Raw genomic sequence first — 26,775 nt, 5'->3', positions numbered from 1 at the left:
AGCAGAAAAAGCACGTAAAACAAAGAACCCTTCCTTAAAACACCACATTTTGCCTCTAAGACACTCACGTCTGTTCAGAATATATCTCAGCCCCAGCATACTAAACCAGGCATTCTACAGTCTGATTGAAAACATAATCCTTTCTTTTTCCCCTCAGCTTTCCATGGGCTACTTTTTAATACATTTTCATTTATGAGCCCCTGATTAGCCTTCCTAGACAACTTAAGTGCAGACTTCCGCTATCTATCTCCCAACAACCCCTTCAAATATACAAATGGCATCTTCCTCAGCAAGGCTAACAAAACATAATTTTTTAGCCAGGGTAATAATTATTACAAGCCAAAAAGTGAGAAATATTTTAAAAGTCAATTTCTGATAAATTTTCAATAAAAAACATTACTTCTCTGAAATCAGTGGAGTCACACTGGCATGAAGCCTGTGTGACAGGCAGGAAACTGACCCAATGACTTAAAAAGTCCTATTTTGATCTTTATCAAACTCCTTAGAAAGATTTTTTTACTGTGATGATATTGTGATCTATAAAATTGTCAGGAAGGTCAGGTTTTTTTGGTGGAAACTGGAGAAGTGGCTGACAGTAATATTTATAAGAAACTAGCATCAATGTTCATATTTAAGCAGCTTTCACAACTCCTTAATGTTATCTATTTGTTGATGGATAATCTTCTATTAATAGGTAGATATGTACGTACACAAAAAAACATATGGTTGCGTGTATGTAATATACACAGATACAAAATTTCACATGCATCTTACATTTCTGATTTTTATTTAAAAAGGCAAATAGACACACAAACTTATAGACTAAGGTCATAAGGGACCATCATGATATTTAAATTATGTGGAACAAATTTTCAAAATTAATTGCCCAACTTGTATGCAAAAAATGTGTAACTATATGCACAAAGTGGGTGAGGAATTTAAAATAGTGTAGAATGGTAAACACTGGAATCTACAGTACATAAGCATAGATATATATATATGAGAAATGTACCATCTTCTATTACTCCAAAAATCAGCACAAAATTCCAATAAACTTAAAAAACTGAAAAAAATAATAAAGCCTATTGAAAAACAATATATAGCATTACCTTTCTTTTAACAAACTTATCCCAATAGTTGTTAGGAAATGATCTGAAAAATATAAATGAGAAAAGATACTTTGGAGAATTATCAGTGGACCGAGTAGTATATAAAAAAAAAACAAGAACGAGAAAATGCACATACATTGGTCTGGTCTTGCAATCCATAGACAGACAATTCCTGTTGAAGGCAGTGAAGTTCTCCTATGTATGGGCTCCAGAAACATTGATGTAGAATTCCTATATCTGCAGGGTTAACTAAATGAAATACAGCGCGTACCTAGCTGGAAATTAAAATGTTGCCATAAAAATGATGGTGGTATTCACCCTGTCTAATGTGCAGAGTTTATAAGGCTTGATCTTTCCCCATCAACATCCACATTAAGCCATTAGAGAACACTGTGATATGCTATGGGCTCACTTATCATTATTATTCGTATCTATTATTTGTAATACCATAGCATCCCAGTCACTGTACAAACACTAAACAAAAAAACAGCTTTGCAGATGTTTATGGGGACAGGAGAAGTTTCTCCTAAGCATGAGGAGCAGCATGGGAGAAAGGACAAAGGTGCTTGTTTCAAAATTTAACAAGTGGGAATTAGAGGAATTATTAGAGTGGGAACTGACATTTCAGTATTGAATGACATAACAGGAATGTAAGGGATCAATGGTAAAGAGTCTTAAAAGTAAGAACCAGCAGCTTCTCTTTGATGTGATAGAGAAGGGGGAGAGCCAGTAGAGGGATTCAAAAAGGAAGGATGACATGGCCAATGCAATAGCAAAAGAGAATGATCCTTGCCAAATCATTCTGAATGGATATAAGCGGGCAAAGATTACATTTGTCAATTCCAGAGAAAAGGCTGTTGCAATTACTGAGATGTGAGATGAGAGCTTGGACAAGAGTTTCAGTTCTGTAAATGGATAAGAAAAGTCATATCTTACATATGTTATGCAGAAAGAATCAACAAGATGTAGACATCCTGGATGTGAGGACCTACAGAGAGGTCCAAATCAAAGATTATGCCCAGGTTATGGGCAGGGGTGACAGGCAAGGTGGGGATGATGTCCATGGCTAGACATCCACTAAGATATCTTGAAAGAAACCGGTGCAGAGAGAGCAGTGGAGGAGGGGAGGGTCTGAGGAGACTAAGGTAGCAAAAAGGTGGTTGGGATTGTGGACATGTAGTTCAATTAAGTTGGAGAAGTAGAGTTGTTTAGCTAGGAAGATGGCAGAAATAAGAGGAGGGAATGAATTTGTAGTGGAGGAAGTAAGTATGGTCACAAGATTTCTGGTAGTGATACTCTGTGGGAACAGGAGTGAAGGACATTCTTCATATGTAAATGAAACAGCTATACTAAATGCATCTGCCTCATCTGGAACAGAAATTTGTCACCACAAATATCATGGATCACTTCTAATTCAGGATACAAGTCAGAAGAGGAATTCACTCTGTAAATCTAGCAGAAATCATAACTGTCCCCTCAATCTAGGGCCCCAGCACATCATCTTGTCAATCAGTGGATAATCTTTGATTAACATTCAATTCAGTTCTATCTATGTATACATGCATTTAGAAGGTCAATCACTGTAGTATCTAGGTGACAAATACAAGAATTTAAGCTTCAGCATTCACTGTGTAGGACTGCATGTGCACCTAACCTGCTGATGGTGTTGTATGCCATGTGATGTCTTTTCTTTTGGGTGGAAATCTACTGGGAGTGGAGAGTACTTTGGTTCATGATAACAGTTAGGTTAAATGATGGGACTGCACTGCTCTGTAGGAAGTTCCACAGTTCGACTTTTTCTCTGAAAATGACTTGTCTCTAGATCATAGCAGCCGTGTTTTGGATATCAGTGTACAATATTTGTTGAATGAGAGAGGGAGAGGTGATCCATTAGGCAGTTGATCTCTCCCCCACAAGAGACTTTAAAGATGAGAACTAAGAAAAGCAACTACAAGAAAATAAAACAATATATATCAAATGGGAAAAAGGGTAAATTGACAGCAATGAATATAAATTAGAAGCTAGCAATTGTAGAAAATTGATAAGGGAAGGAAAAAGACACAAAGAGAAATCAATGACCATCAGATGCTGGGAATGGGTGATAGGGGATGGATCACTTGATGATTACCTGTTCTGTTAATTCCCTCTGGGGCACCTGGCATTGGCCACTGTTGGAAGACAGGATACTGGGGTAGATGGCCCTTTGGTCTGATGTTCTTATGTTCAGAGCAAGAAAAAGAAGAAGTTTAAGTACATTAAGAACAAAAACGAGCCTAACAATGATATTGATCCGTTGCTCTATGGAAATGGTTGAATTGTCAATAATATTTTAAAAGTGTTGAATAAATATTTCAGATTTGTGTTTGGGAAAAAGTCAGATTGTGTATTCAGAACATAAGAAGATGATGACATACTTTCCAGTCCATTGGTAACATAGGAGGATATTAAACAGCAGCTACTACTGTTAGACATTTTTAAGTCAGCACAGCCAGATAGCTTGCATCCAATAGCTTTAGAAGAACTGGCGGAAGAGCTCTCTGGACTGCTAATGGTTATTTTCAATGAGTCTTCGTACACTGAGGAAGTTCCAAAGGACTGTAGGAAAGCTAATGTTGTGCCAATATTTAAAAAGGGTAAGCAGGTAATTATAGGCCTGGCAATCTGACATCAATTCCAGGCAAGATAATGGAATGGCTGATATGGGACTCAATAAAGAATTAAAGGAGGGTTATAGAATCAATGCCAGTCCAACATGGGACTGGTTCTTGACCCTGGGCTATTTAACATTTTTATCAGGGACCTGAAAGAAAACATAAAATTATAACTGAGAAAGTCTGAAAATGACACAAGGATTGGGGGAGTCATAAATAATGAAGAAGACAAGTCACTAACACAGAGAATCTGGATTGTCAAGTAAGCTGAGTGCAAATAAACAATATGTAGTTCAATATGGTCAAAGGTAAAGTCATACCTCTAGGAACAAAGCCTGCAAGCTATACTTACAGGATGGAGGACTCTATCCTGGGAAGCAGCGACTGTGAAAAAGACTTCAGATTTATGGTGGATAATCAGCTTAACCTGAGCTCCTAGAGTGATGATGTGGCCAAAAGGGCTAATATAATTCTTGGGTGTATAAACAGGGGATATCAATTAGGAATAGAAAGATAATATTACGTCTGCATTTGGCACTGGTGTAACTGTGACAGGAACACGGTCCAATTTTGGTGTTCACAGTTCAAGAAGGAAGAGAAAAAATTAGTGGGGTTCAGTGAAAAGCCATATAAATTATTAAAGGTCTGGAAAACATTGCCTTATAGTGAAAGACCATAAGAAATCAATCTATTTAGTTTATCAATGAGATGGTTCTGAGGTGACTCCATCACAGTCTATGGGTATGTCTACTTTGTGATTAAAAAAAAAAAAGAAAAGAAAGGAAATGGACAGCACTGAGTTTCAGAGCCCAGGTCAGCTGTCTCGGGCTCACAGGGTCAGGCTGTAAGGCTATACAACTGCAGTGTAGACATTCGGGCTCAGGCTGGAGCCCAGGCGCTGAAACTCCACAAGGGGGGAAAGGGTCTCAGAGCCCAGGCTCCAGCCCAAGCTCAAATGTCTACATTGCAATTTTATAGCCCCGGACTCTGAGCCCTGTGAGCTTAAGTCAGCTGACCCAGGCCAGACACAGCCATGCCATAGATCTTTCATTGCACTGTAGACATATCTTATAAGCACCTACATGGAGAACAGAATTTGATAATAGAGGACTCTTCAATCTAGCAGACAAACATATAAAAGATCTTATAGCTGGATGCCGAAGCTAGGCAAATTCAGACTCAAAAGCACAGATTTTTAACAACAAGGTTCATTAACCTTTGGGATGAACCATGAGGGTTGTGGTGGATCCTCCACCACTGCAAATTTTAAGTCAAGATTAAACAGAAATAAATTCAGCGAAGTCCTTGGCCTGAGTTATGCAAGAGGTCAAACTAGATGATCACAATGATCACTTCTGGCCTCACAATTTATTAATAAGAACTTGAACTGGCCCTGATACTCAATGGGGAAACCAGCATATTAGGAAGAGCACTAGCATGACATGTTCTCAGTTACTATTATGCTTAGGAGACAGACAGCTGTATTTTGGACTAATTGCCATGTCAATGCAGCTTCCAACAGCTCTAGGAAACAGGTACTGCAGCACTGTAACCTTGAATTAGCAAAGGGGGTGATCTCTGTGATCAGGTTAACCAGGAGTGGGCTGGTATAAAAACAAGTTCCCAGGCTCTTTGTCAATTTGGATACCGTGGTGTAAAATTAGGTTAAGTGGGCCTTAACCTCTGAGCATCTCCGCCACAGTACTTGGCAGGGCCGGCTCCAGACCCCAGCGCGGCAAGCACGCACGTGGGTCGGCCCTTTCCCGGGGGGGAGGCAGGCTGGGCCGGTGGACCTGCCGGAGTCATGCCTGCGGGAGGTCCACCGGAGCCCCGGGACGACCGGACCTGCCGCAGGCATGACTGCGGACGGTTCGCTGGTCCCGCGGCTCGGCTGGACCTCCCGCAGGCATGCCTGCGGCAGCTCAAGCAGAGCCGCCGGACCTGCGAACCGTCTGCAGCTCCGGGAGGTCCAGCCGAGCTGCGCGACCAGCGGACCCTCCGCAGTCATGCCCGCGGGAGGTCCGCTGCTCCCGCGGCTCCGGGGCGCCTCCCGCGCATGACTGCTTGGGGCGGCCAAAAAGGTAGAGCCGCCCCTGGTACTTGGACTAGTGTTCTCAACTGAAGGTGCTGTCACAGCTATGAGCCTCTGCTAGATCTTTGAAATAATTTAATCTACTCACCACCATTGTCTTCCTCATCCACTTGGATGACTAGTTGCAGACATGGACAGAAACACTTTTCTACCTCTCACAAGCAAGAAGACGGTCAGTTATTGATCCATGTCTGTGTTACTTCCCTGCTGGATTACTGTAATGAGTCCTACACAGCAGAATCATAGGACTGGAAGGGACCTTGAGAGGTGATCTAGTCCAGTCCCCTGCACTCAAGGCAGGGCTAAGTATTATTTTCAAATGCCTGTCCTCTGAGTGAGATAGACACACAGGAATATATTACTGTACTTCAAGTCACTGTGTGCTGCTGCACATGGGTCCCATTGCATTTTAAGTATTTGGCTCTCATTTTCAAAGCCCTTAAAGAAACCAGGGGCCCAACCACCTCAAGAACTGCCCTTTCTTTGCTAAGACCTTCTCCTAAATAGAGGTAGCAATAAACTAACAGGTAAGCTCTCTCTTTCTCTCTGAAAAAAATTAACATAAAAAACCCACAAAGGAACAGAGAAGAGAGTCCTACTTGGATGACAAAGGGAATTTTAATTCTTCCATTGATGGCTACGTTTCATGATGATTGGCACATGACAAATAGATACACCACTGTATCTAACCTTCTGTTTATCACCATTCACCTTTCTATTTTCATATTCCTCAATTCCTTTTTCCTGTTATCATCTCTTTCCCCCACGTCATCCTCTTTCTGAACCCTTTTAAAATGTATTTTTCCCTTTGCTCACCTCCTCTCTTCACTCTTCCCTGCTTTTATATATTTTACCCTTTTCTTGCATCTTCCTACCACTTCCTTTCTTTTATTTTCTTTCATTCTTGACCTGCAGACTACTTAACACTGTTTGTAACCTAACAAGAGCCAGAAACTACTCTCCAGTTCTGGAGAGAGGCAGGCCACACCAGAGGAAGCTCTGTAGCTTTTTAATAACATCTGAACAATTTTATTATTAGATATCTGAGTTTTCCAGATACTGTATATGTCTTCAAGTGTTATTCTTATTCAGTTGAACAATGCAAATAAAGTTGCTATTATAACCATTTAATTATCTTTTTAAAAAACATAACGAGAAAATCAAGTATTCTGAGAAAGTAACATCTGTTTCTATTTCTCACTCTTTCTACTCTGCACCACAGTACATTGCAGTCTGAAGGCAGGCTTTAGCTAACTTCATTGTGCGTGTCAAATTTAAGGGTTTTTCCCCAACCTGAAAAAGCTTTATTTTGTGTGCATGTTTTTGCCCAATATTTTTCTACAGTTTTATGTCATGGTACAGTGTTAGCACAACTGTGATAAACTGGGAAATAACTTTTATGTTTCATGAATATGGTACATACCTCTGTGTCTGTGTTTATGATAAGTTACTTGTTATAGAATTAGCTAAAAAGAGGTTGTTAAAGCAACCAGGTGGGAAAGATAAAACCATGATAGAGCACTCAGAATAGCTAGTTTTATAGCTGTGAAGAGGTGACTCCTCAGCCCCTGATGAAATAGCTGTTTTGCCAAGGTTAAAAAGAGAGAGGTCCAAAAAAACCCACTAGCCAGTGTGGAAGCCAGTAAAGAATTAACAAGGATTTGAAGGGATCTTAATGCATGTTAGTTACTTAGCATGAGTTAGGCTAGCTGTGACCCTAATGATGTGAGATTTGTAGAAGTAAGATAATGTGAGACAGAGTGAACTGTGTGAAAAGTCATTACGACCTTGCAATGTGCAGTCTTGCTTTTTTCTAGTAGTGAGACAAATAAGATAGCAAAGAGGCTTATGTATAAACAAATGCAAATGTTTTCTTTTACTGTCTCCATTACAGTTAGCTATTGTCTGTAACAAAGGTATAAAGCTTGCTGTAATTGTTTACCAGTTGAGAGACCTGTCCGGGACTGGGGTGACCCTGTGTCCTATGGCACTCTCTCCCTCCATTGTAATTACTGGAGAAATAATAAAGTATTTGATTTTGCTGCACCCAAACAAAAAGCAAGAACTAAGTTTTTCTCCGACAATTTGGGGGCTCGTCCGGGATGGCAACGCCCACGGACCCACAGACGGCTACTACGGATCATTCCCCTTCGAAACCCATGGCACCACATGAGAGGTATGAGATCTTTTGAAATCTCTATTGGGGTATCGGAGGAGGACTGTCCGTGAGGACGTCTGTCTCTGTTGGGCTCACGCCATCTGAACTTATTGACTGTGCAGCAGGATCAAATGCAAAGTGGTATTGGGGAGAGGCCCCAATAAGGTTAGTTTATAGCAGTACTGGGAACTGCTGAGTTGGCCAAGGTAAATGCATAGGTAAATGCATAAGGTAATGCATAGGTAAATGCATTAGAATGCACTGGTGCTGAGGGGTTTTTACCGCCTCAAGAGGGGTTGTCATACCGCCTCATGGTATTGGTCCGGACCAAGTAAAGATGCATCGTGGTTAAAAAAAAAAAAATTAAAAAGAGATAAAAAGGTTAAAAAAGGGTTAACAAAAAAGGAAGAAAAGAGGCCTTGGTGTGTGTGTGTGTACACCAGTGTGAGTGATCGTTATCGGAAGACGCCCAGAGTACCCTGTGAAGCGGAAGCTAATGATCAGGACTGCTCTAACGCAAGCCCGGTAACTAGTGGATCTTTAGGAGATCCGACCCACAGTGGGCTGACTCGGCCTGGCATAGTCCGGCGAGGAAGCTACCTGGGTCTAGGAGTGTGTGAACCCATCTTCCCTCCCCTTTCCCTTCCGTGTGGGCTACTGACAGTCTGATCATCTCACCGGATGCAATCAGAGTAAGCGGCGCCGTCTCCCAGAGACTAGCCGACGCTCTTTGCTGAAGGGAGGTGTAGGAGAGTCGTAGTCTTCCTTATGAGTCTCTCCTGTGTGAGTACCCTGTAGGGAGAGATCCTTAGTTTCTGAGCCGCTAGCGCGGACAGGGCACCCTCTCCGGAATCGAACCCTGATTCCCCGTTACCCGTGGTCACCATGGTAGACACAGGTCATACCATCGAAAGTTGATAGGGCAGAAATTTGAAAGTTTCGTCGCCGCCACGCGGGCGTGCGATCGGCCCGAGGTTATCTAGAGTCACCAAAGCGGCCGGGTGAGCCCGGGTTGGTTTTGGTCTGATAAATGCACGGAAAAGGGAATTGACCAGATCCCTGTGGGCTGGGGCCGATAGTGTAGTAGCCATTTGGACTATTCTTAAAGGCCAAGAACATGATAAGAAATTGGGCCAACTAGAAAAGGCCACTAGCCTTATTTTTGAAGCTCAGCTATCTTAAGTACAGGCTGGAGTTGCTGAGTTACATGTCATTTCCACCCTTAGTTCTATGACCCAGAAGTTACTGACAGAGATGGTATTGAATATCACTGAGGCTGGGAAGGCATTGCAGTGGGATCTAGACCAGACTTGGCCCACTGCCCTTACAGATGCATCAGGAGTACCATCTGATCTGTGGTCATGCAGACATACTTGGACACTTTCTGGATGGAAGTGTGGACATTCACAGTGCTCCTTCCAAGCATATGGACCGGTTAAGGGGGTGTGGGCTCCCACATACCGAATCCTGCCAGGTCCATGGGGAGGATGCATGTGGGATTGGGTGATTCACCGGGATATCTGGGAAGTGAGACCGCCTGATTCTCCTAATCGATTTTTAGTTAGTGCTCCTGGGATTACAGCTGATATTTGGATGGGGTTAGGAAATCTATGGACATTTTGGCCGTTAGAACCACCACAGCTTCAGTGTGTACAGAAACTGAAGCCAGGGGAAGTTGTCACTGTTTATGCCAATATTTGCTGGGAGGGTAGAGGTCAAGGAACTACCCTGACAGCACACCCACTTTTTCAAGCTAATGATAGCTGTGTGTACGTTAAAGCCACCACTTTACAAGATATACATATTAATCTTACCACTGCTGCAGGCAATCATATCATTTACTGGCCTGCAGATAGAATGTTGCACGTAGCTTTTGGATTTCAGGTATATTTTGATTGGATTAGTGTAGTGCCTGATCGGTTTCAAAATTTGCTTTCATTGTTACCAGAGGTTTGAAGACTCTCTGAATTGCAAGGGCAAATTCATATGCTTCAGAATATATATCATGCTGAACAGAATGCCTTTCATACAGCTTATAGAGTGTCTACTTTATGTACTAAGTATGATGTATTGTGCTTTGTAACCAAAACTGTACAACAACCCCATTATTTTATTCCTATGGGAATGTTATTGTTTGTAGTGTTGTTAGTTAGTTTAGGATTGTGTTATTGTTGTTGTTGTTGTAAACAAGGCCTAGACAAGGGTGGGAGGTTAATGAGTGGCCCTGGAAGTGTGAGGAGAGCTGACAGGCTGGCAAGGGAACACAAGGAAACAGAGAAAGCCTGCTGTGAGCAGGACAGTCGGTTTTCTCCCAGCAAGAGTGGGGGATTAGCTGGGATGAAGACAGTTTACAAAAATCTGGTAAGGAGAGACTGATGTGTAATAGCCATGCCATTTATTGTTTCTACACTTTCCTCTGCACGCTTTGTGCCTTTGGGGGAATGAATAAACAATACTTTGTGTGGAAGGCATTGTTTCTGAGTTGCTTTGTTCAATATGACTAATCACAGGTCCCTGGAGCAAAAGGGCTTACAGGTGCCAAATTGAGTTGGGTGTCAACACAATTAGGATTGATGTCCAGAGACCCAGTCCCAGAGTGGATGGACCATGTGGTTCTACCCAGAATGAGGTGGAGGAACCTGGGCCTGTCACCTGAGGAGCACACTCAAGGCAGTCTAAAAGGTTCCAAAGTCCAGTTCACCCAGTATCTGTGGCAGTCGCATTTGTTAGTAAATATAATACTTACCAACGTCAACTTTATTGTGCCTTGTTTTTTTTGCAGGACAAAAGGCATAATTATGATATACAATAATTCCTACAGATGCTTACAGTCTATTGGATTATTTTGCTGGAAGCCTAATCCCCATCGCCATCGTCCACTTCTGAGAAACTTGAGAGCTAGCTATATACAATGTGTGTATTCCAGAAAATTCTGCACACAGCTATAAAAGCTAAAGTAAAAACACCCACTGTGTGTTGATGACGAGTCTGTCCCACTGCCCTTTAATATCATCTTCTGAAGGCTGTTCTGTAATGTACAGCCCATCAAATTCCAATTTCCTTGCAACTTCCTTTTCACGCTTAAAAATAACCAGTGGAACCTGCAGTAGAAAAAAAAACATATTAAAAATTAGTTCAAAATCAGTGACAGTTCTGGGAGCTGCTATCTTTTAAGAACAGCTAGCTGCTTATAAAAATTGAGTGCACAGATTGAATGAAGCTAAACCAGCAATCAGAAGGGAAAAATTGCATACTACACATAACCTACAGTAGTCTTTCAAGCAGTCAAGTATTTGACTAATGCCAGGAACCTGGGTATTGTGACAAAGTTCCTCCTCTACCTTGGTGGGTCCTGCGCTTATTGGCGGATTTGCTTGCCTCACAGATTCACCCTGTGGGTCAGGAAACAGCCGGAGACCTTCCTCTCTGGTAGAAGTCACAGTCCAGGTCAATTCCTCCTGTGTTTGATCAGGAGTTGGGAGGTTTGGGGGGAACCCGGGCCCGCCCTCTACTCTGGGTTCCAGCCCAGGGCTCTGTGGGCTGCAGCTGTCTAGAGTGCCTCCTGGTAGAGTTGTGCAACAGCTACAACTCTCTGGGCTACTTCCGCATGGTCTCCTCCCCACACCTTCTTTATCCTCACCACCAGACCTTCCTCCTGATGTCTGATAACACTTGTACTTCTCAGTCCTCCAGCAGTATGCCTGCTCACTCTCAGCTTCTTGCACACCTCTTGCTCCCAGTTCCTCACATGCGCTTCCTCTCCCCTGGCTCCCCCTTGGCCTGACTGGAGTGAGCCCTTTTATAGCATCAGAAGGGTCTTAATTAGAGTCAGGTGCTTAGCAGCCTCCCCTGACTCTTAGCAGGTTAATTGGAATCAGGTGTTCTCATTAGCCTGGAGCAGTAGTTCAAATCATTGCCTGTTAGGTTCACTCCCTCTGGGGCACCTGACATTGGCCACTGTCGGTAGACAGATACTGGGCTAGATGGACCTTTGGTCTGACCCGGTACGGCCGTTCTTACGGTCACTCAGGGAACAGAAAACTGCTTATCCAGTGGCCAGTATATCTCCCTTCTACTACTCTGCTGTTCCCAACTGGCCTGGGTCTACCACAGTATGTATTGATGAATGAGGCCCAGATCCTTCAGTGCCATACAATGACTTTGCACTGCGCTGTTTCAATACTGTGGCCATTAACCCAAGAAGGCTCAGACAAATGCAAGGGGGATCCTACGATGGCACAGAGCCAATATAAGGGTTTGTAGACTACACACCTTCCCTGCTGTCAGGATAGCAGGGTGAAAAGGGGCATGGCTAAAAAGTGAGCAGCACATTGGGCATGCTCCTATGTCAGGCTCATCTGGGGTTGCATTAAGGCACCTGGGGCTGTTACAGATTGGCATGAATTAAAGTAGTCCTGAGGCTGCTCTTAAGACACAGCAGGGGAAACAGCTGCACTGGGATGAGAATAATGCAAAAGACATTGTTAAACTACTTTTGCACACCACCTCCTTGAGTTGTGCTCAGTGCACTTTGCCTGACCCTGAGGATCTGGGCTGCAAGGCTCTGGAGGCTTTCCCTAGGACAGAACTCTCTGTAATGAGCTGGGTGACTGACATTCAAGAGAAGTGCCTCCCATTGGGGCTGGATGCAGCTGGCAGATCTTTAAGGTCCATTTGAATGGACTTTCCTTAGAAAACTGCTACTGACAGAAGAGTACATTCTGGTTGCACTAAAGCGTTAATTACATACAGAGGGCTGTTTTATTGGACTTTTATTTTGAAAAGTGATTCTATTAGGCTCCCAGCATTATTTCTGACTTTCCCCAAATTCACCTTTTATTTATCCACTCCACATCAGTGACTCTGCACCTAAACCACAGCCTACAGCTGGACAGAATTATATTGGAACAATAACAATTAAAACAATATTACTTGATAATAGGGTGGATATTACACTTGATATAATAACTGTAGTTCAAATATTATTTGAAGACAGCTTCATAAAAAGTGTTTAGTGGATTTTACTCATTCCCATTTTAACAGCAATTTACAGACACAAATCTTGCACACAAATAAAAAGCAATACAGTTTAAATGGATTTTTTTTTAAAGCAATGTGTGTCTACAGTGGGCACAGGCCGAGACTAGAACTGCTCCTTTTAAGGACAACATCTTCCATTCAGGGCATCAGGAACTGTGGGAAATCATTATGTCAAACAGTTACTTCAATAGTTTTTTAATTCATGTCTACCAAGAGGATAAATATAAAAAGTTATTTTTTTGAGAGACATTCCATAAAACTCGCACAGAAAAAAGAAAGCCATATCTCAAAAGACAGGACCTGGAGATGGTACTGCATATGCCACCTGACACTCAATCATGGAAAATGTGTTTCACTATTTATTGGTGTTGTGCAAGTATTTAAAGTGCATAAGGAAACCAGCCACTTGGTAACCATTTGCCTTCACTTGGAAAGCAGATCCTGTCTCTCTGGAAAAGAAAAGGTAACCGATTAAAGATAGGATGAAAAAATAACTAGAAACCAAATAATTTCCTACTGCATAAAAACCTGTGCAAAGAGAAATGCTATTCATGTGCCTCCTTTGACCAAGCTGCTGCTATGTTGCATTCCACTTCTGATAAAACAAGACTGACAGAGGTATAAAAGGGACAATAGGAAGGCCTTGTCAGAACATCACCCACGGGAGATCAGTCAGAAACTCTAGTCCAACTACCACACACCCTTGGCAATATACACTTCTTGTGCAGCACAGCCAGCTGATGTGCAATGCTGCCATTGTAATCTATCCTCCTCTGATCACATGCATCTCCCTCTACTTGTATTTGAAAGCCACAGGTGCCACCTCAGCCAGAACAGGGCTGCATTAATGTACATGGCAAATGGCCATGTGTTGAGTCTATGAGAACATGCCATATGGAGGGATTCCACCTCCCTCACGTGACAGGCCTCACTTTCTGAATTCTTGGAAGGTTCATCACATGAATGAATAGGGGGAGCCAGGAACATAGTAGCTCTTCATGGGGATCCCAACCCTGTTTGTGCAAACTTTCTGTGATTTTGCTCCACTGCACATCACTCAATGGAAAGGAGCAAAGGGGTCTAGAAAAACAAACAGTGTTAAATTCCTCGATCTCTTACTTTCAAACAGTAATATCCAATGATGCAGAAAAAGGAGATGACTGTGTGTAGGATGGCCAAAATCCGCAGTGTGGGTTCCATATAACCACTGCTTTCTTCAAGGACATAGTGCACAGCGATGATCCGATGGGAGCCGCTTTCCAGGCTGTTTAACTTGAAGTCTTCCTCAGCATTTACCACAAGAACTTCCTTCTCTTCTATCACAGCAGAGGTGGAGACCTGTTCAAATCACTCACAGTCAGTGGTAAAACTTTTAATTTGACAGGAGTTTTGCATTTCTACAGGCTATGTACTATAAATCACAAGAGACAAACAAAGGGTGATGTAAATGGGGGGAAGGAAACCTTTTTTTGTGAAGAAATCTCCACTAGAAATACCTCGCATAGATCCCTCTACTTTATTCCACTGGGATGACTGGTTTTGCCATTCCCTCACTATAGAAAAGCTACCATGAACGTGGCAGATCACTGAGGATTCATGGGAGGCCATGGCCATAGCGTCATAGACTTTAAGGTCAGAAGGGACCATTATAATCGTCTAGTCTGACCTCCTGCACAAAGCAGGCCACAGAATCTCACCCACCCACCCTAAGCGATGTCTAAACTGCTGAAGTCCTCAAATCATGGTTTAAAGACTTCAAGGTGCAGAGAATCCTCCAGCAAGTGACCCCTGCCCCACGCTGCAGAGGAAGACGAAAAATCCCCAGGGCCTCTGCCAATCTGCCCTGGAGGAAAATTCCTTCCTAACCCCAAATATGGTGATCAGCTAAGCCCTGAGCATGTGGGCAAGACTCACCAGCCAGACATCTAGGAAAGAATTCTCTGTAGTAACTCAGATCCCACCGCATCTAACATCCCATCACAGGCCATTGGGCATGTTTATCGCTAATAGTCAAAGATCAATTAATTGCCAAAATTAGGCTATCCTATCATACCATCCCCCCCATAAACTTATCAAGCTTAGTCTTGAAGCCAGATATGTCTTTTGCCCCCAGTGCTCCCCTTGGAAGGCTGTTCCAGAACTTCACTCCTCTGATGGTTAGAAACCTTCATCTAATTTCAAGTCTAAACTTCCTGGTGGCCAGTTTATATTCATTTGTTCTCGTGTCCATGTTGTACTGAGCTTAATTAATTCCTCTCCCTCCCTGGTATGTATCCCTCTGATATATTTATAGAAAGCAATCTTATCTCCACTCAGCCTTCTTTTGGCCAAGCTCTTTGAGTCTCCTTTCATAAGACAGGTTTTCCATTCCTCGGATCATACTAATAGCCCTTCTCTGTACCTGTTCCAGTTTGAATTCATCATTCTTAAACATGGGAGACCAGAATTGCACACAGTACTCCAGATGAGGTCTCCTCAGTGCCTTGTATAACGGTACTAACACCTCCTTATCTCTACTGGTAATACCTCGCCTGATGCATCCCAAGACCGCATTATCTTTTTTCACGGCCACATCACATTGGCAGCTCAGGCTCATCCTGTGGTGGAGGCCTTGTAACACACACTGCAGCACTGACCAACCCTGCTCTGAATTCCTGACAGCGCAGCTCTCCCAGGGATTCGCCTAGGTACGGAAGCTTCCAGGGATGGGAGAGAGCCATCAGTGGAAAAGCGAATATAGCTTGGAGCAGCATTAACTATCTTCTGCAGGATCGATTTATGCGCTCCCTCCACAAATTACACTCCCTCTGTTTATGAAGTCTCTGAACTATGCAGACCTATTGGGGCAGTGTCTAGTGTGGGGGAGGAGAAGGATTGTGCTCTGAGATGGTCTTCTACAATGAGGAAGGTGAAGACCCCCCAGTGTGCAGGCCCAGCAGGCTCTAATTAGCCTTGTTCCTTATTGAATTTTACTATTTAAATGGTTAACCCTTTCCAGCCATGACTGTGTGTAGAGAGGTCAAGCAAATAGATTTTTGGTATGTGTGGCATGTTTTACATAAGATTCTCTAATTTTTTAGAAAGGTACTGATGGAAAAAATACTAATGGAAATTTTAATAGAGGTATAACTTTAACAAGATAAGCACTCAATACATTTGAAATATTAAGCAGACCCTTCATCCATTAGGCTATGCAGTCTTTGGTTAGTTTTAACTGGAAGTTAGTGTGTTAATTTGGTTAGGCAGTCTCCCATGTTTTTCAAATTCATGCAATTAGGCAATACAAGGGTTGATTAGTAATAATACAACAAATTTACCTTATAGAAGAGCAGGATGAAATTGATGGCAAAAGCAACAAACAAAGCCAACATCCTCATGTTATAAAAATTGCGAGCAAAATAGTTCTGAAAATAAAAATAAAAAATACAGTTTATCTATACATTATTTTATATATTGATTTAGTCAACTTTGATGAACTCATAAAAATTACTTCTAAGAACCTTATGTTATAAAAAATATTCCAAGTATCCAAATTTAGAAAGCTTGTAGAGTTTTACTGTTAAGAACACCTCTTCCCACAATCTCCTCCAAAAATTGCTTGCATGTTTACCAAGGTTTTCAGTTAGAGTGGGAGAATCATAAAATGAAGCTGAATTTGGAACCAAATCTTAGACCTTGTGAAGAGTCATAAGCTTGGATAACTCGGTCTTGAAATTATTTTTCATGTTGTTAGGCCACTGTACTTTCAAGTTCCAACTGCAACAGGATTGAAAGTGGAAATATGGGAAATCCCATGGAAATACTGTTCCCCTAAGGTCTGTAGCCAGATGTGGTTACAGTTCAGGTAAGTTTCAGACGTGCAGCTAAACTTGTATCCTAACTAAATCTTTTGGATCCTTCTCATGGCTAATTTTTAAAACATTCACAGCTGCTGCTCTTATCTCTCTCTACATACATACATACATACACACACATATATATAAACTACAATAAAAAAATACTAAAGTTGCAAAGTGAATCACTCAAAAAGTCAGGGAAAGTTGAAGATAAGGCTGTATGCATAACGGTAACTCTCCACCCTCTTTTGTGAATGCATTACAATTTACAAGCTGGAATAAATTGAGGGGGAGGCAAATTGTATTATTTAAGAAACATGTTCCTTTAATTAGTCTTATTTTCCATAGATTATGGGCTTTCAAGACAGTTTCTAAAAAAGTAAATATTTCATGCAAAATGTATGACATCTCTTTTACGCAGATTTATATCTAGATATGAAATTTTACACTAAGTATTGGGTTTTCTAAAATTCTTTAAATTGGTTTGTCACATGCCATTTCTCTCTTTCCCTCAGTAAAGGTAAAATTCTGCAGTCCCATGTGCTGCTCTGAAGGGTCTCACATACAAGGGAAATTATTTATCATTGCTCTAGGGGCTAAAAAGCAGAGAAGCAGTGAAAGGTGACCCTGCAGCCTCTTGAACACTATGGCCTTAGCGGTAGCTCTTTTTACAGGAATGTGTGTGGTGGAGTTGTCATGCGGGCAGGTGCAGAGCCAATGGGTTAGAGAGTTGCTTGGATCCACTGGAGACAGCAGAGGAGCCCTGACTTGTGGTGGTTGTCATGGAGAGGCTCTTTAGCCACTACCACAGGTTTGAGACCAAGATTCCATTCTTCAGCCCTTGTGCCTTTCAGATATTGAGCAAAGCCTCTGAATGGTGCCTCAGCCTGAGAGACAAATGTAATTTACCTGTGAGAGAGCTTCTGAACTCACCACATTTTGCTCTCAGTTCTGAGATCTCTCCACTCTAATTTTCCCCTTCATAAATTCGAAGGCCAGAAGAGACCAGTGTGATCATCTAAGTCCAGGGGTCGGCAACCTTTCAGAAGCGGTGTGCCGAGTTTTCATTTATTCACTCTAATTTAAGGTTTTGCGTGCCAGTAATACATTTTAACGTTTTTAGAAGGTCTCTTTCTATAAGTCTATAATACATAACTAAACTATTGTTGTATGTAAAGTAAATAAGGTTTTTTTTAAATGTTTAAGAAGCTTCATTTAAAATTAAAATAAAATGCAGAGCCCCCTGGACCGGTGGCCAGGACCCGGGCAGTGTGAGTGCCACTGAAAATCAGTTTGTGTGCCGCCTTCGGCACACGTTCCATAGGTTGCCTACCCATGATCTAGTCTGACCTGTTGGATAACATCGGCCACAGAACATCCCCAAAATAATTCCTTTTGAATGTCAGCATATCTTTAAAAAAAAAATCCATCTTGATTTAGAAATTGCCAGTGATGGAGAGGCCATCGCGATCCTTAGTAAACTGTTCCAATGGTTAATTACCCCCATAGCAGGCTCAGGCTGCTTACTAATAGGATTTCACAGCCGCAATGCAGCTATGAACATTTGTGGCAAATTATTTAAGAATGCATATAATTCTTCCAGCCCCTTACAAATACAAAATACATGTGCATCCATTCCAGCCACAAACCCCCACATTTGCATTCACAAATTGGGTAACTGCATGTACAAGTACCAACTTGTGGGGAAAAAAAAAACCAAGCATGGTTTTGTGGTTATGAAGAGTGTACATGCTTATCTGAAGGCAAACATTACATGCAGCTTTGAAGAAGGCCCTTAATGGGGTTTTTTAATGATAATTTTGCCTAGCACATTGGTATTTTCACTGTCATGTTTTTTATGTCTTTTTGTGGGGTGGGTTAAGGGCAGAGAATGAGTGAAGGTTGTTACAGCTTTCTCAGATGCACAGACACTTTCTGCAGGCCTTTGTAACAAGTTCCTGGCTAACATGAAAGTACTGAGTCCAGTGTAGATAACATTGTAGATAAAGTCTTACAAGAAGTTTCTGCTGGTATGCTATGATTTTCTTCCAGAAGGCTGATTCCTGGACTTCTGGTTCTCCATATCTGTGTGCATGAAGCTGTCTCAGCTTCTGTTTCCCTTTGTCTTCTTTGGCTTTTTCTTCCTTTTCTCCATCTTCTCCCCTAAGAAAACAAATGAACCCATAATGTGTGCTGAGTCACTGAAGATAATCTAGAGATCTACTGTAAACTTTTTTCCCACCCAGATGTTTGCAGTCAGGGGTTGGCATCAGCACATTGTGTGACAGACACTTGACAAAATTACCATATTTAGTGATGGACATTGGGGGTAGGGGAGATTATATCATTCAGTCATTCAATGTTTTGAAATATTACCATGGATTTCAAAATTTTTACCATGGACACATTGCTGACCCCTGTTTACAGTCCCACCTCATTAATGGGGAAATCCTGTCCCCTCATGAAGTCACAATAGCCATGATTCATGCAGGGAAGAGACATGAAATGAAGAGGAATTCTCCCTCTCAGGCCACAAAGAAATGGCAAAAATGTTCTGTTGGTGATACTGCAGCCACTGCATTGCAGTAGCCTCCCTTAAATGAGGATATTTGACTGGTTAATCCAGGTAATTATGGATCCATCTGCTCCATCCTTCCTATTCCCAAGCCCCACTCCATATTTGTGTAGTTAGTACCAACAGAACTAAGCTCTGTAATGCACTTCAGGTAGCTCTCCTCCAGCCTCATGACTACACCATATCTGCTGTGATGAGGGCTCCAGGATGCAGAGAAAGCAGCAGGATTTGGCCATAACAGAAAATAGTTGACTTAAAACTTAAAATACATTTATGTTTTGAAACAGAATAACTGAAAAATCATTTCCTCCTCTATTTATGAACCAAGTCTTGAGTTCAGGATTCTGAATTTCCCCTCCAACAGTTGCGGATACCACAAGCACTTACTCAAATGGAGGAAGGAACAAGAATTGATTGTTGCAGTTTCAGGTGTTTGTGATGTATCAGCTATACAAAGGAAAACAAGGAATCCTGAACTCTGGGTTGTAACTGCACTCTATTTTACCAGTTAAAACCAAACACTGTATTTTGTATTCCATTAGATTTATTTGATTTTTAACTCGGTCCTTAATTCTATTACTAATATGGGACCTAAAACAGTGTTGCATTAATTTAGAAAACAAATAAAAAACAAAAACAAAGAGAAAGGCTGAGTTTCACATTGAAAAAACTGACATTAAAGTTTGTGCTGCATAAAAATCTAAAAGCACTGACTGTGATCCTGCAGCGAGCAATTCCCACACAGAATTTTGCTAAAGCCAAAACAATATTGGACTGACGAGGTTTGTAAAATCAAAATCGCCCTGGTTTACATACCTAGCAGCTGCACACAGTGCATTCAGTGAACCTGTAGCCAAAGACTTTGCCAAAGACCATACACCTTACTATAAAATTGCTCTCTGAAACCTATGTGGTGTGTGTGTCTGTGTCTGTGTGTATGTTCAATGCTTCTAGCCACTGTGTTTGCCAAGAAAACTTTAGACAAATGGACTAAATAATGCTGGTCAAACGTTTTCTGATGGAACCTTTTTTTCCATTGGAAACTTCTGATTAACGGAATCAATATGTGCTGTGGGAACATTTTGACTCTGTCAAAACTTTTGATGGAAACCAGGCAGGCAAGCAGATTGGCTAGTCCGTCTGGTTTCCTCTCAGCCTGCCTACAAGCTGACTGGAGGGTAGGCATGCAGACTGCTTGGGTCCCCAGCCTACCAGAATACTGAGAGGCCTGCCTGGTGATGGCTCCCTTAGTTGCTCGGCTTCCTGGGCTACCCGGCTCCCTGGGGTGCTCATCTGGCAGTTGGGCTGCCTGGCACCATAATTTACATCCAATAGAAAATTTTAATTTTCAACTTTTTATTCCAAGTCAAAAGGGAAAATATTTGGAAATGTGACATTTTTCATGGGACAGAAATTCTGGTTCCGGCACAGCTCTAGAGCTGAATGTAACTCAAAGCATTTTCTTTCTAAGGCCTGGTCTACCCTAAGTGGAGGGGATCGATCTAAGTTACGCAACTTCAGCTACATGAATAACATAGCTGAAGTCGACGTACTTAGACCTACTCACCGTGGTAGTCTAGATGAGATAAATTGACCCCTGCTGGATCAATCACTGCTCGCTGAATCGGCAGGCAGTGTAGACATACCATAAGGGGTTTTAACTCTGAACCTTAAAGATAACTATTAAATATCAGGGATCTTAGCTTTTGTACTGCTGGTCATTTTAATACAATCTTTCAGCTAAAGCTCTTGTCCCACAATCTCACTCTGCCTCTCAAACCTGTTCAAATGCCAAAGGCCCTAAATATTTTCTGCCCAGCTGCCAAAACCTCCAGGTTCCCCTTGGTGTGTGCATGATGATGTGTGTGGCAGATTGAAAAGTGAAATCTTTGGGACAGCATAAAATAAATTGCATTCAGTATCACAAACAAATGCATGCAGGGGCTACTTACATATTTAGACTTCTAGTTTTAAATTCAAATGTTCCTGTAACTAGGAGTTTGGTGGCACCTTAAACACTAACAGATTTATTTGGGCATAAGCGTTCGTGGGTAAATGGTGCCACCGGACTCCTCATTGTTTTTGTGGATACAGACGAACACAGCTACCCCTCTGATAAATGCTCCTGTGGAATTTTCCATTTTCTGCACCAGAATGCTATAGAAGCTGGGGTTGTTGAAGTAGACATTAGGTTCAGTTTTATGTGGAGTATGTGGGGCCTTGAACGCATGAGAACTCAGTTCCAAGTGATATTGGGAATTTGTCTGTTCAAGCAGCCCAGCCCCGGGCTGGACATACAGTGAAAGTATGTCTTAACTCTTAACTCTCCCGGGGAAGGGAGGGAGATAGTGAGAGACAGTGTGTAAATTCTAGTCGTCAGAAGACTTATCATAGAGCAGCACTGTAGAGAAGGCTGACTGTTATCCCAGGTGTCATGTAAATACAGGGATCACAGCTGGAAATGGGATTGGGAAGGATGGACTGGAATAAAGGAAGGCATAAAACCACCATAATGGCATCAATTTTATGTTGGTTTCACTGCACTGGGACTGTGAGGGGCTTCTTTTCCAGCGAGGATGATGTGTGACGGGGAACCTACATTCAGACATGTGAGATGTCTCTAAGACACAGAAATGAAGGAGTAAGGGATTACTTGTAAACAAAACTGATTTCTCAGAAAAACAAACTACAGTTCTTAGGAACAAGGTCTAGGGTTATACCTACTCTGCTTTTTCAAGTTCCGATTTAGTTTCTTCTTTCTCCTCCTTTTCATCTTCATTCACTTTCTGCTCCTTGAATGAGTCAGATAAAAAATGTCATAGCATTTAAGGTCAGAAGGAACCATTAGATCATCTAGTCTTACCTCCTCTATATCACAGCCCACCACACCACCTGTCACCCACACACTGAACCCAACAATTAAAGTGAGACCAAAGTATTACAACCTACATGAGAATAAATTGTTAGGTGAAACAGGCAGAGAATAGGAAGGGCTGAAATGCACCAGTGATCCAAGCCCTGCAATGGCAGGAAAATGATTAAGTGATACCCAGATAATCCTGGCAAGTGACCCACATCCACAGGTTGCAGAGGAAAGTGAAAAGAACCCAAGGTCACTGCCAATATGATCTGGGGAACAAATCCTTCCCAATCCCATGTATACTGATCAGTGAGACCTTGAGCACATGAGCAAGAACCAACCAGTCATGCACGTTGAGAAAGAGAATGCTCGGTGCCCTCCATGTCCAAAGTCCCATCTCCAGCTGTGTCCATTCCTGATGCTTCAGAGGAAGAAGATTAAAAAAAAATACCTTGCCCCTTGAAGATACCTGGATGAAACCCTGAAGCATGAACTTTAGGAACATAAGACAAAGTGAGCCCCAGGGCTGTTGAGCTCTGCCCCTTACCAACACAAGTAATGCCATCTACAAAGTCTAAGCAGCATTATACAGTATGCAGCCTTCAAAACATGGCTAAAAGGCAACAGTCATAGGGCTGAACATCAAGGCATTTTTATTAACCAACGCTACACTGAGGGAAAATGACATTTCCCTTTGCAGTTACAAAAGACAACTGAATTTTGAATTTAAAAATAAACCAAATAACATGTACTAGTCTGATCAGCTTCAAGCTCATGATCCCAGAAAGACTAAACTTTGTAATTCACTGTTATTCTTTAAAAAACATGCCACACTTAAGAAAAAAACTAAAATCACACAAACATAGCTGTAAGTTTTATTTCTGGTCCACACAGAACAGACTGAAACACGGTAGATAAAAATATAGTTTGTACCTGAATTTTTTCCTGCATCTCAGGTAATGGGAGTAAGGAAGATGTGCTCAACAAATCACTCAGACCAGCATTTGGATTATGAGGAATCAGCTTATACTGGCCTCCTTCTCTTTTCAAGTCCAAGCCAAATATGTCTGAGAGTAGGTCACCATCATCTGATAAAGCTGTCAGATCGGTCAGATCTTCTGCTGGCAATGCAGCTTCTGTGGGTTTCCTTTCTCCCTCTTCTCCTTCACCACGTACCTCATCCTGAGTGGGATCTGGCATATTGGCTAAAAGTTCCGCTACCTTGATCTTCTTAGCCCCTTCTACCAGGCTTCCTCCGAGTAGCAAACTGTACATGATGCGAAAGAAGCCCCGGAAAACACTACAGGTGAAATGCAGTAAGCCCATCAAGATGCTCCAGTAGGAAGAAAATAAAGCCATGAACATGTCCTTCATGGTCATTTTCTTCATTTTCTTCATCTGCTTCTTTAGACTCTTCATGCTGAGCATTTTTGTAAGAATCATTACATTATACTTGAGGGCTACCAAGGCTGTCTTGACAGTCACAAGAGAGAAGAAGCCCCTGCTAGGGTCCTGTTCCTCAGGCTTATCTTTTTCATTCTCTTCTTTATTTATGGACCTCTCATTCAAATCTGACTCAGAGATCTGGGCAGCTAGCTGCATTTCAAAGATGGTATCCTCACAGAAATTAACAAAAAGTTCCATCTTTTCCTTCTCCCCTCCTTCGTTTACTACATCAAAGATAAACTGCCTCTTTGACTCTTTAACCTGAGGTTTCTCCCACTGAGTCCGACTTGACTCACTTATTTCAAAGTAAACTCGCTCAATGCGCTTTGCACTACCCATGATTTCTATGCGTCCAAGGAAGGGCTGAAAATAATTCAGAACACTCTCTGCTAGCTCAAGAAAAGTCTGCAACCGAGTATCATGGCGCATGTGCTCTGAAAGGTTGGTCAGAAGAACAGCAACGTTGAAACCAATGTCTTTGGCAGGTTCATGGAATCGTTTCACAAATTCCTCATAATCCAGAGTCTCATTCTCATCTGTCTCAGCACAAGATAGTAGAAACTCAGTTTCAGACTGGGTGTAGTGCTTATGGCTTTCCATGGCCTTCTGAAAGTCCCTCTTTGAAATTATACCCTTACCATCAGGGTCATATTCCTTGAATGCATCAGATGAAGTTAAATCCTTCAACTTTAAGAACATATCAAAAAACTTCAGAATCATCTCCACGTTGTTGGAAGACTCCACTAGCATGTCAACCATCTGCTTGCCAATAGTTCCATTCACAACGTTACCTAAAGGTGGTGACATGCAATAACAAGTCATTGGTGACAATGAACATTTTGGCAAATAAAAGCATTTAATAATGACTACTGACACTGTAAATCTTACCATGTGATAAACTGCTAACTGATCTGGTTGCATGCAAGTCTTCAGTGTATAACGATACAGGTTATCATTTAAAAATACTATGCCAAATCAAGATCTATGAGGAAGGATTGAAAAAGCTGGGTTTGTTTAGTCTGAAGAAGTGAAGACTAAGGGGAGCCATAATGACAGATTTCAAGTACATAAAAGGTTGTTACAAGGAGGAGGGTGAAAAAAATTGTTCTTGTTAGCCTCTGAGGACAGGAAAAGAAGCAATGTGTTTAAATTGCAGCAAGGCCGATTTAGGTTGGACATTAGGAAAAACTTCCTGTCAGGGAAGTTAAGCACTGGGACAAATTGCCTAAGGAGGTTGTGAAATCTCGGTCACTGGAGGTTTTTAAGAGCAGGTTAGACAAACACCTCTCAGGAATGGTCTAGTTATTACTTAGTCCTGCCTTGAGTGCAGGGGAACTGGATTAGATAACCACTCAAGGTCCCTTCAGGACCTACACTTCTATGATTCTATAAAGATGCAATAACAGAAGTAATTATAAGCACTGCTTTTGAAAGAAGGAGATAAATGTCAGTATGTATACATCTAAGATTTCTTTCACATTTAATAGAGTGTTGAATGGGAGATATAATTTAGGAGTGACATTTTTCTAGCCACTCCTCTGAGGATCTTAGATATGCTGTGGAGATTAGGCTTTCTGGTTCTGAGGGAGAAAATAGGTATCCTTGGGATCATCTCTGTTCATTCAATGCCTAGCACAATGTGGTCCTGGCCCTTAACTGAAGGTCCCAGTGGCCACTGCAAATCAATAAATAATAACCATATTTTACAATAGCCACCTCCAACTGCGTGAAGTTGAGGTACAACGATAGCTGTTGCAAATGTTAAACAGGACAATCCCCCAGAGGCATGGTAGACCTACCCAGGTGAATTCAAAGCCCATTCTTTCATGTTTAAGTTAATTGTCCATACAAAAAGTGTGATGTTAAATGCAGCACACTGAAGTTGCTAACACACAGTAAATAAAACAACTGATAAATAATGAAGCTTCCTTCTGTAGCAAGAAACTTGGATTTTAGCTTCACCAGCAAACAGTATCTCATTTGAACCAAAATAGAAGCCAAACACATGGAAATAAGTAAATCTTTGTAATGATTCAAACTAAGGTAGCCTGTGCATAATTAACACTGATTTAATTAATTCTTACATTATTGCTCACCATGTAAATTATAGTTATAGTAATTCCCATGAGCCTTTAAAGATCAACATCTCTTCTGATAATAAACAAATTAACTTTAAAATACTAAAAAAGGAAGAGACATTGGTTTTGCTGTGAAAAAAATGTGCAGAGGATAAGACACGGTTATAATACTTGCAAAATAAACTTTTAAAATAAATTAAAATTACCTTCCAGCATAGACAGCAACATGACCACCATATCCTTCTGAAGATCCATTAACTCTTTCAGTAATTCAATTTGACTGGAATCCTGCAAACATGAATACATTGTAAATAAGACTATTTGGGGCCAATATTTCTATGAACCTCAACTCATCCTCTGATCTTGCATGCCCATATTTTGCACAAATAGGAACTTGCACTTGTAAAACAGGTATTTTACACATACAACTACCAGCTTGAACTAGTGTATGTGTGTGTGTGTGTGCACATGTAGGTTTCATTTAGGGAAAATCAGACTGAGAAGCTGAGAGGCCATTAGTGTATTTGGCCCTTTAGGTCAGATCTGAAAATAAAATGAAAACACATTTATCCAACTATTTACTCTTATACAGTAGCAAAACACACACACACACACACACTTATTTGTTTAGAAGAAACAGCAATTTAATACAGCCGTAGTGCAAGTTGAGCTACTATGGAGAATAAAGAAAAGGAAAGCTTTTCTGATAGTATGCAGCTATGTCAGAGTTGAAGAGATGATGCCTATATAATACTTTATGTCTGCTAAACTGATGTTCGTATTGGGATGATCAGGTTCCCACCCACACCGCCATAAAAAAAGTTTCATAACATCAATAACATTGAATTACAAAAAGCTCAAAGACGACAAAAAAAGGGACAGATCAGTCATAGTTGGGAATGTTTTATAAGAAGTAAAACAAAGTTATTA

At 41.5% G+C, this 26,775-nt stretch overlaps 1 protein-coding gene across 1 annotated transcript in view; it reads right to left on the bottom strand.

Annotated features, from left to right (window-relative positions):
* RYR2 (ryanodine receptor 2) overlaps positions 1-26,775 on the bottom strand; it is a gene marked incomplete at its 5' end in the record, with an annotated part of 534,914 nt that overhangs the window by 38,862 nt on the left and 469,277 nt on the right. Inside the window, 8 exons of the mRNA XM_045010317.1 lie at positions 1,110-1,152; positions 10,981-11,111; positions 14,170-14,388; positions 16,368-16,454; positions 18,902-19,049; positions 22,186-22,253; positions 23,255-24,558; positions 26,052-26,133. Coding sequence (XP_044866252.1) covers positions 1,110-1,152; positions 10,981-11,111; positions 14,170-14,388; positions 16,368-16,454; positions 18,902-19,049; positions 22,186-22,253; positions 23,255-24,558; positions 26,052-26,133 — 2,082 coding nt within the window. The remainder of the gene's footprint in view (positions 1-1,109; positions 1,153-10,980; positions 11,112-14,169; positions 14,389-16,367; positions 16,455-18,901; positions 19,050-22,185; positions 22,254-23,254; positions 24,559-26,051; positions 26,134-26,775) is intronic.

Source organism: Mauremys mutica, chromosome 3, assembly GCF_020497125.1.
Source record: "Mauremys mutica isolate MM-2020 ecotype Southern chromosome 3, ASM2049712v1, whole genome shotgun sequence".
In the NCBI taxonomy this organism is placed as follows: domain Eukaryota; kingdom Metazoa; phylum Chordata; order Testudines; family Geoemydidae; genus Mauremys; species Mauremys mutica.
Note: the sequence above shows the minus strand (reverse complement) of the source record. Positions and strands in the feature narration are given on the sequence as shown.